The sequence below is a fragment of the Bufo gargarizans genome, chromosome 2 (assembly GCF_014858855.1).
Source record: "Bufo gargarizans isolate SCDJY-AF-19 chromosome 2, ASM1485885v1, whole genome shotgun sequence".
Classification (NCBI taxonomy): Eukaryota; Metazoa; Chordata; class Amphibia; order Anura; family Bufonidae; genus Bufo; species Bufo gargarizans.
Window position 1 is genome coordinate 47770084 of NC_058081.1, and position 10855 is coordinate 47780938.

At 41.6% G+C, this 10855-nt stretch overlaps 1 protein-coding gene across 1 annotated transcript; it reads left to right on the forward strand.

Annotated features, from left to right (window-relative positions):
* Positions 1 to 2294: 2294 nt before the first annotated feature.
* LOC122926452 (transcription factor HES-2-like) lies at positions 2295 to 7142 on the forward strand (the record flags this gene model as incomplete). The annotated part of the gene is made up of 5 exons (XM_044277829.1): positions 2295 to 2309; positions 3701 to 3748; positions 4149 to 4244; positions 4941 to 5019; positions 6649 to 7142. Coding segments are annotated over 5 exons (732 nt in total), but the record flags the coding sequence as incomplete, so codon positions are not given.
* Positions 7143 to 10855: the final 3713 nt, after the last annotated feature.

The following is a 10855-nucleotide window of genomic DNA, read 5'->3' on the forward strand; positions in this document are numbered from 1 at the left end:
AGGGGATTTATATCTCTGTTTCTACAAAATATTGATTAAGGCCTGTGATATACCCTGAGCAGGACTCAGGGCTCTCCACCACTTCCAATTTAGTGCAAATGGGGGCCTTCCTGCTTCAGTGTTTGAAGAGGGACCCCCGTATAAAAAGCATAAAGGGCAAGGACCAGTACTGGGTGGCAACATACTTAGACCCTTGGTACAAACACAAAATGGTGGACATGTAATAAGCATCACAGAGGGCTGGCAGAATGCAGCATTTCCAGGCCTTGCTGCGAGAGATGCTACATTCTTCTGTTGGGGTGCTGGCAGAGGAATTTCCACCCACAGTGAAACAGTTGCTAGTACCAATCCTACCACGCCTGCAAGAAGAGGGTGGTTTGAAGATGTGTTGGTCACTTCAAATATGAGATGATTCTTTCAGCCAACCCATCGACAGCTGCCCTCCGTATCCAGCCTCAGGGAACGCCTAGACCGACAGATGTCCCACTACATCGGGTTAACAGCCGATGTGGACGATCTGAGAAGCGAGGAACACCTGGACTATTGGGTGTGCATGCTTGACCTGTGGCCAGAGCTGGCACAATTTACCATGGAACTCTTGGCTTCCCGCTCGTCGAGTGTCCTGTCCAAAAGGACGTTCAGCGCAGCAGGGGGGATAGTGACAGATAAGCGCACTCGCCAAGCTCACGGCAGTGTGGACTACCTCATGGATCTCGTAGGAATTCAACACCTGTGACGACCACGTGTAATTGAATTTCCTCATGCCAGCCCACATATATCCACCACCACCCAGAACAAAGAATGGTCCTTCTCTTATGTATATACAGCAGCATAAAAGACCTTTTATGTCAGGTGAATGCCTTATTTTTGGGGCCTGTACTGGCCGACAGTAAAATTTGTATCCAGTGACCGCCTAATGTACCTCTACCCACATCATCACTTGTTCTTTTCTGTCAGGTGACTGCCTAATTTTTGGGGCCTGTACTGGCCTACAATAAAATTTGTATCCAGTGACCTCCTAATGTCCCCACAGCCACATCATCACAAGTTCTTTTCTGTCAGGTGAATGCCAAATTTTTAGGGCCTGTACTGGGCAAACTTTTTGACTCGTGGGCCACAATGGGCTTATATATTGGACCCAGGGACCGGACCAAGAGTAGATGGATGGGGTGTTTTTTCGTGAATTAATATAAATTAAATTTAAATTTCGTAACATTAAAGGTTTAGTTTAATTCAAGCTAGAAAAGCATAAAAAGAGTTATTGTACAAAACTTTTATGCAATGCATTTCTTTCATAACATAGTATGTATAACTCACCTTCAATTTTAGTGGGAACAGTGTTGTTGGTCTCCCTTTTTTGCTAAGGCTACTTTCACACTTGCGGCAGTGTGATCCGGCGGGCAGTTCCGTCGTCGGAACTGGCCGCCGGATCCGCCGATCTGCTGCTGACTGAAAGCATTTGTGAGACGGATCCGGATGCGGATCCGTCTCACAAATGCATTGCAAGGACGGATCCGTCTCTCCGCTTGTCATGCGGACCGACGGATCCGTCTTGTACATTTTTCTCATTTTTACCGATCTGCGCATGCGCATGCCGGAACGACGGATCCGGCATTCCGGTATTCTGAATGCCGGATCCGGCGCTAATACATTCCTATGGGAAATAGCATGTCTTCAGTTTTTTTCGCCGGAGAGAAAACCGTAGCATGCTACGGTTTTCTCTTTTGCCTGATCAGTCAAAACGACTGAACTGAAGACATCCTGATGCAAACTGAACGGATTACTCTCCATTCAGAATGCATGGGGATAAAACTGATCAGTTCTTTTCCGGTATAGAGCCCCTGTGACGGAACTCTATGCCGGAAAAGAAAAACGCTAGTGTGAAAGTACCCTAAGGCATCAAAGTCTGGAGTTATCTTTGTTGTTGCAATTCGCAAAATAGATACTGTGCCAGTATATAGGGCCCCCATAGTGTCCCCCATAATGTGCCAGTATATAGGGCCCCCATAGTGCTTCCCCTCTTCTCCATAGTGGCCCCCATAGTGCTTCCCCCTCTTCTCCATAGTGCCCCCATATTTTGGCAGTATATAGGGCCCCCATAGTTCTCCCCCTTTTCTCCATAGTGGCCCCCATAGTTCTTCCCCTCTTCTCCATAGTACCAATCCATATTGTGCCAGTATATAGGGCCCCCACCCCCCTTCTTGCCACAGTATACTATAAATAATAAAAACAATAAACACATATACTTACCTTATGCTGCTGTCAGGGATGCGATGCAGGCCTCTTCCGGCCTGTGTCCCGCTCAGGCGGCGCGCCTGCACCGGCCTCTGATAGGCTACAGGCACTAGGCCTGTAGCCTATCAGAGGAACGGACAAGGGAGAAGCCTCTCCGGCCTCTCCGAAGGCGATACAGATGAATATGGAGATGAGCACTTCCACAATGGAAGTGCTCATCTCCACTCCTGCTGCCTCCGGACAGCTCTGCGGGCCAGATAAAAAGGTCCGCCGGGCTGTAGTTTGCCCATCACTGGTCTAGGCCGTCCGGAGCATGTTCTCCATGTGTGCATTCCCTCACATAACCACTGCCCCCCATAACTCCTAACAGCTAGGTCCGACAAGATGATTGGAAATTTCATTGTACAGTTTTTCTCAATAAACTTCTCCTTTTGCTGTAATATTACAATCACTTCCATATATCATCACATAGAAAGCTTCATTCCAACAACTCCTCCTTGGTGCAGGATTATTATTTTTTTGGCAGTGAGTGTCTAGAGAGTTTTCTGTGTTATTACTTTTATCTATTGTCTGTCTATTTCTCTGTGATCATTTCACCCAGAAAGATGGATTCTGAAACAGAGAGATAACTTGAAACATTTGGGCCATAATGCAAAATCTATAATGGAGTCCATCAGCTGCTATGTGCCATGAATTAATGCTGTTGTCTTCTTATCTGGCAGGGGGACCTTAGGGCCCGACTGATACCTCTACACCCCCTATAGCAATTCTCCTGGTCTTGTGTCAATGTGGGAACCTGGCACTGTGACCTTGGAAGACAAACAAAGGGCAATTCTCAGGTTGGTGTGAATTGTGTTAAGACTGTTCTAGGACAAAAGGCCAAGTGTGTCAGTCTGCACCTAGAGCCGTCTTGACCAGTTTCCCACCAACTCCTGCCATAGTGACTAATCTTAAGTGATTTTATAACTATATAAGATTAAGTCATATAATCACCATTAAGGTAGATATATGTATTTTGGATTAGTATACTGACCAGTGTGGTCACCATGAGTGTGTGTGGATAGATTGGATGTGATCTCCCAAGCTTGGATCCATACATATTACACATTTACCTAGGTCTCATGATGTCCTCATACACATCCTTGATTCGCACTGCATAACCCTCTTTTCCATGACTCCTTTTTACCACCTGCAAACACGTTTGTGTATTGGTGTAATTGGTATGATAATGTTATATGTGGAGTGTGCTGTGGCAGGAGCAAGGAAGGACATGGGCGGGCAATGAGTGCTTGGGCCTCTGGGTGTGAACTAAGCATGACTTCACAAGCAATACAATAGTGACTGAGGGGTGAATCCAAAAACTCAAGGGAGTGGTCTAAGTACTACTGCAGGAGGAGTGTGTGGGTTAACATAGCAGGCAAGTGTCTTGTCCCTTTAGACCAGTCTTCACTCTTGGACTGAACAGACCAACACCAAGATGAGAAACACATACCTCTCGAAAGATGATAAAAAGGTAACTGACCATCTAATAACACAACTATAATATATTTATATTTTATATTATTTAATCCTCTCCTTTTAAACAATTTTTATGATTTTGAGAGACTTTTTCCAAAAACATTTTTACTCTCACTATGTGCTGTGTTTTTGCTCTTTCATTCAACTACTATAGTTCTACTTTGTCTAATAGATTTTTGCCTTTGACCCAGTTTATTACTCTTCAAGACTTTTTCAAAAAGATTACTATTTTTTTCCAACTCACTCTACTCCCATTTTTTGACTCTTTGACCATGACTATGGTCATTTCCTTCTGTACTGTCTGTACTGTATAATGCAATGTTCTAGGTCAGCTACTTACTTCGATGATTCTAAACAAATCCCCAAAACTCACTCATCCCACATCCTCTCAACAGCTGATGAAGCCCGTCATAGAAAAGAGAAGACGGGACAGGATAAACCAGAGTTTAGAGAATCTCAGGACGCTTCTTCTAGACGCCACACAGGATGAGGTTGGGGCTTTTTTCATATTTAATGTTTCATAGGTTATATCTGTTTGTGAAAGGTTGTAGAGATTTCTGTTGAGGTTCTTTAGGGTCAGGTTCCCACCATTTAAAGTACAGGCAGATGTACTGGTGGTGAGGACTTTAAAGTTCTGGAGGTGAGACAGCTAAGAGTAATTTCCTGGTGACATTAGCAAGTTCACGTCTTTCAAGGGTGAGGTGTTACTAGCATGAATAGATGCCTGCAGTTGATGACTAAGTCATGCTAAGTAACCCCAAAGTTAACAATTTTTGAGTTCTGTCCAGAAAGATAGCAAGTATATATGACTTTCCAGAAGTTTCTAGAGTATGTATACTTAAGTTTTAATCTTACAATGTACACACATCTATGTTGCTTGGTTCTGCATAGAAAAATTTGAGATTCCATCAAAATTTATTAGAAAATAAATTCAAGATAGAATACCATTTTTAGTATATAGTTATACTATTTACATTTTTTTACAGTTTTTTTTACATTTACATTTTTACATTTATTTTTTATATATTTTTTTAGTTTTAAATACATTTTTATATTTTGGATATGCAGCATAATTTACCAACAAATAGACAATATCCTCAATGTAATCTTATGTATTTTAGAACTCCATTTGTGTGATTTATTTTTTTTGTAACAATTTCTTAAACTTTCTTTTATCGTTCTTTTAGTCATTAAAGAATCCTAAAACAGAGAAAGCTGACATTTTGAAAAAGACTGTGCAGTTTTTAAAACTGTGTCATAATTCAGGTGAGAGAGATCCAAGGTTATTTTCTGATTATACCGTCACAGCTTATTTGCTTTTATTATTCATTTGTTCCACTGTAGGCTCTTTTCACACTAACATGATGCAATACAAAATCTATTTCAGGGTCTCCCCAAGGCCATGTGCTATTTATTTTATCAGTGTTCTCTTATGTGGCAGAAGGACCATTGGCCAAAATGCAACAGCTACCTTTTCGCCCCCCACCCCCCCTCCATTACTATTCCATTGACACCAAAGTCATGACAGTTATGTTAAGTCCATTGGTGTAAAATCCTGGTGGACCTTACTGACAAATCAAGGGGTTCTAATATTTTTGACAGACTGCACTGTTCTTATCTTGAAAAAATATTGGAAAGATTGACAGAAACCCTACTGGATCCCATTAATGCAAGTGTGAACAGAGCCTTAATAGAGCATTCTCATCTCATTCCATGATCCTTTTACCCTTCTCTTGCCTGGATGTGGTGACCAGAGGTGATCAGAAACAAGTAGCGTATCCAGCTATGCTGTTTCCATAACTTATATGATGTTGAAACTGCATAGCTCACTGTTCTACCCTGTTTTCCATAACTCCCATTCACTTGTATCGGATCTATGGAAACAGCATAGCGCAGGCTGCACAGCTGTTTCTGCAGTTCCGACCACCTATGACTGCTACATCCAAATGGGGTTGAGGGGCCATTCCCAGAGGTAGGAACCAGTTAGCCATTTCCTGTGTATAGGCCATAAATGCTTGAGTGTGCCTTTATTTAAGCAACTGGGTAATATATATATATATACACTGCCTGTCCAAAAAAAGAAAAAAAGGATTCTCAATGGGGTTAAGGTCTGGACTCTGTGGTGGCCAATCCATGTGTGAAAATGATGTCTCATGCTCCATGAACCACTCTTTCACAATTTGAGCCCGATGAATCCTGGCATTGTCATCTTGGAATATGCTTGTGCCATCAATGAAAAACAAATCCATTGATGGAATAGCCTGGTCATTCAGTATGTTCAGGTAGTCGCTGACCTCATTCTTGGAGCATATACTGTTGCTGAACCTAGACCTGACCAACTGCTGTAACCCCAGATCATAGCACTGCCCCCACAGGCTTGTACAGTAGGCACTAGGCATGATGGGTGCATCACTTCATCTGCCTCTCTTCTTACCCTGATGCGCCCATCACCCTGGAACAGGGTAAATCTGGACTCATCAGACCACATGATCTTCTTCTATTGCTCCAGAGTCCAATTTTAGTAGTTTCTGCAATCTCCTTAGATGTTTTCTCTGCTTGATGCATGCCAATGATTTGACCCTTCTCAAACAGACTAACATCTTTTCCACGACCACGAGATGTGTTTTTCGACATGGTTGTTTAAGAAATGATAAGCAACTCATTGCACCAGTTAGGGTTAAATAACTTGTTGCCAGCTGAAAGATAATCGTCCATGCAGTAATTATCCAATAGGAGGCTCATTACTATTTGCTTAGTTAAATTCAGGTGGTGACTTTTTTTGGGGGACAGGCAGTGTATATATATAATATATAATTCAATGCTTGATAAGTTTAATAAAGTTTATTCCAATTTAGGTAATATTCACAAATTTATTTTATACGAAATTGCTTGTAGGACCAGAAGATGCCAAAAAGGCAACGTCTGGGTTCAATAATGGATTTCAGGAAGGCCTGAGCCAAGCTACCAACTTCATAAGCTCCAGGTCTACTATCTGTGAGAAGAAGAGAGACTATGTTGTCGGAAAACTTTGTCAGCACATAGAAGAGAGGAGTCCCAACGAGTGGGAAGAATCGGCATCTGATGACTCGTTTTGCGTTGACCAAAGCCAACTTATACCAAGTCCTCCTCAAATCTCCAGGATCCCTGAACATGCCTTAACCATGAATCCAGAAAGACTCCATTGTCAACCCTTTCTTCACTACCCCTCACCCACCATTTCAACAGAGGCCCAAACTTTTGGCCAAGTTCAACAGTCTTCCACACACAAGTCGAACCAGTCCATACTCCAAGCCAACAGCTGTAGAAAGTCTGTTCAAAGGACTCTTTTCCCCCCAGTTGCCCCTAGCCCAGTTCTTTCTTCAACTCTTGTATGGCGACCTTGGCCTTAAATTTAAATGTCTAATTTATTAACTTTTTGTACATAAGCATTGTAAATTTAAATTATATTTTGTTTACTTTGTATTTACGTGCTTGCTATCTGTAAGTCTTATTGTAAATTAAATCTATATAATGATTGGGAGGTTTTTTTATTACATTCATTTTAACATGCATGTAACGGAGGCCAGTATGGCACCAGTTAATGTGGTATTTAGTGTTAGGTTCTCGTCTTACTAAGATCGCCTTGACGTTTGGCAGACGGGCCCAAATAATTTTGTACAAAATATATTTTCCAAGCATCTCAAATGTAATAGCGTAGCATTTGCACTAGAATACTTTCTATTATTTTGGCATTATTGCACTTTATTTGGTTTGCAGAGTGCTGTTGCATTGTATATATTTTTGCCTCTGTGCTTTCAGCCATGGCAACATGCACCTGTGCACTGGATGTGCTGAATGACCCCCAATTTTTTTTGCAGTTTGTATTGGAGGTGTGGCTGACTCTGCTGGTCGTGCACTTCTGATTAACCTTTCTGCCCCATAGGCTGATTTTAATTAGTGTAGCTATAAAGCTGTAGCCTACTCTCCCTGTATGTATTGGAGGCCATTTGGCACCAGGTAAGGTGGAATACAGAATGGGCTCAGCATGCTAGTGGAACCTGCATTCCCTGAACAAAATGGAGGCCAGGCACCAAAGAGGTATTATATAGTGTGGGTGCAGCATGCATGTGGAGCCTGCATCTCCTGAATATATAATGGCGGCCGTTTGGCACCATAAGAGACATAATACAATGTGTGCTCAGCATGCATGTGGAACCTGCATTCCCTGTATGTAACAGAGGCCAGTATGGCACCAGTTAATGTGGTATTTAGTGTTAGGTTCCCGACTTACTGAGATCACCTTGACGTTTGGCAGATGGGCCCAAATAATTTTGTACAAAATATATTTGCCAAGCATCTCAAATTTATTAGCGTAGCATTTGCACCAGAATACTTTCTATTATATATAGGGCTTTATATGAAAAACTAGACAGATTTTTTTTGGGGGGGGGAAAATTGACCTTTTTTCCTAGCCCAAACAACCCTCCTCAAGTTTTTCATTAAAGTTATAATAAAGATTGACATATGTACTATAAATCAAGTATTGTATAAACCAGTTAAAGTGGTATTCCGGTAAACATAATTTTTTTAAAAACTCCTGCAGCATGACCATTGAAACAGAAGATCCATACTTAACTACTCCATGCTACAATGTTCCTCCGCTTTCTTCGTCTTCCGGTCGCGGCACTGTTTACATCCAGCAGGTTATGGGCATGTTCATATACAACGCTCCAGCCAATGATTGGCTGCAGTGGTGACATGCTGCTTGTGACCATATCACAGCTGAAGTCAGTCCATGCATGTGACCATAGCCAACCAGAAGACGTAGAAAGTGGAGGACCGCTGTAGCATGGAGCAATTACATATGGATCTTTTGTTTCAGTGGCCATGGTGCAGGAACTTGTTAAAAAATTATTTTTTACCAGAAAACCCCTTTAAAGGGGTTGTCCGGGTTAAGAGCTGAACCCGGACATATCCCTATCTTCACCCCTCCGGCCCCATTAATATGAGCATCAGTGCATTTCATGCTCTGATGCTCTCTTTTTGCACTGTGCTGAATCGTGCAGGGCAGAGCCTTTTTCTGGAGATCTGGTGACATACCGGGCTCTCCAACTAGAGATGAGTGTATTTCCCAAAATTATCTTTGGGTCAGATTCAGTCAAATCGGCCATCAGATCTAATTCGGTCAGAGCTTCAGATACTACATCCAAAGTCGCTTTGTTCAAAACTTCAGATTAAGGGCTCATGCACACAGCCGCAAAAAAAATTAACAATTTTTTTGTGGTACAGGCAGATAGCAAACCAATTCAAGTTGATTGGGGCTGCATCCATCTGTGAAAACCGCATGGATGTTATCTATGTATTGGAGACCACAAATTGCAGTCCCCAATGCACGGAACGGCCAGAACACATTCGTGTGCTTTAGCCCTAAAAATGTACGGAGATCTGTTTCCATACAGTATTAAAATTTATGGGTTCCGATGACCTGAAGTCAGTTATTCGTGAAGTTGCCCATTACTTCTTTGAAATAGTGGATTTGTAAAGTGAAAAACCACTTCAAAACTTGGAACCAAACTCGGCTTTGGTTCCGAGCTACCAATTGGAACCAAAGCCGAGTTTGGTTTCTGAGTTTTAAAGTGGTTTCCACTTTATTAAGGAAAGTCACGCGTGACTAACTGACTTCGGCTTATTGGAGCCCATACATTCTAATACTGTATGAGATGGATATCCATACAGTATTAATCTGAAGTTTTCGCTTATCACTAGTCAGAAAGACTCAATTGCCCTAAAGTAGTTTATGACACTTTAGGGTCTCCAAGGACTGTAGTCAACCCCTTTTAAGCTCTTTAACCTAAGACATTGTTGGTGATGGCAAAATGACACCAACATATGTGGCTATGGGTAAACGAAGGGTGGAAACAAACATTGGTGGCAAAAAATGTTCTAAAAATGATCTCTTTCTGGTGAAAGATGTCTTCTCTGTCTTTTTAGCTGTAAAATAGTGGCTCCCATTTTGTGCAATTTCTGTAGGACTAACTCCACAAAATTCGGATCCATGAAACCAAAGGATTTGGCAAATTTGTAACACATTTATTTCATTCAACTCTTCACATATATGAGGCCACGGTCAGAGGTATCACCATCGGTATTTCCGGATGGAAAATTCATACAACAGACTCCAACTTATGCCACATCATGGCTTTATGGTTACGTCAATCAGTAACCTATGGGGATACACCGTGCGCATGCACTAGGTTCCATGTGCAGTATGTATCTTTCGAGGTTGCTGACTGATGTGTGTAATGATGTGCCTTTCCATTAGTGGCCATAGTATGACTGCAGCAGAGCTCTGTCAGAGGAAGGAGATACAAAGGGGGCATCACTTTACCGTTGAAATAAATTGCACAGAACCTCAAAACACTATATATGGGTAAGCTGTTGCAATTAATATTTCCAACACATTTGGAAATATCACACTCAAAGTGGCCAGCTCCTTTAAGATCAGTACAGCACAACCACAGGATCCTGATCTTGAGTCCGTAATATGGACACTAAAATGTATTTACAGAAGGTGCAAAACTAAAACCCAACCTAATATTGACTATATGCAGACTACAAGGTCAGAAAACTCTAACATAACATGATAAAAAGTCTACACAACTTTTCCCAGGATTTTCCATGGATAATTGGGGAGTGTGTCAGGGACAAATGTCAGAAGCCATGAGCTGTGATGTTGTCACCTCCCCTAACACCTCTCCATACATCCAAGTGTCACAAAAGCAAAAGGAGAGGTAACATCTCTAAAGGGACATCAAAAGAGACCAGGCTCAAGAAGATGGTCCTTGTGTTATAATCTTTATTTGAATGCACCTTGAAGGACCATCCATAATATGCATACATATATAGCAAAGCAATGAGAGATGTTAGACCTCACATTCATAGAAGATGAACAACCACCCCAAATTCCTTGTTGATATATGAAATTAAAACCAAATTAGGTTTCCACTACAATGAAAAGAACCTGCAACTTTCAAGCCTTTAATGTCAAAAATTCAAGACCAGTTCTTTGAAAGAGCATGTCCTTTAAAGAAATGTTTCAATATTACCTAAAAAAAAGTTAAAG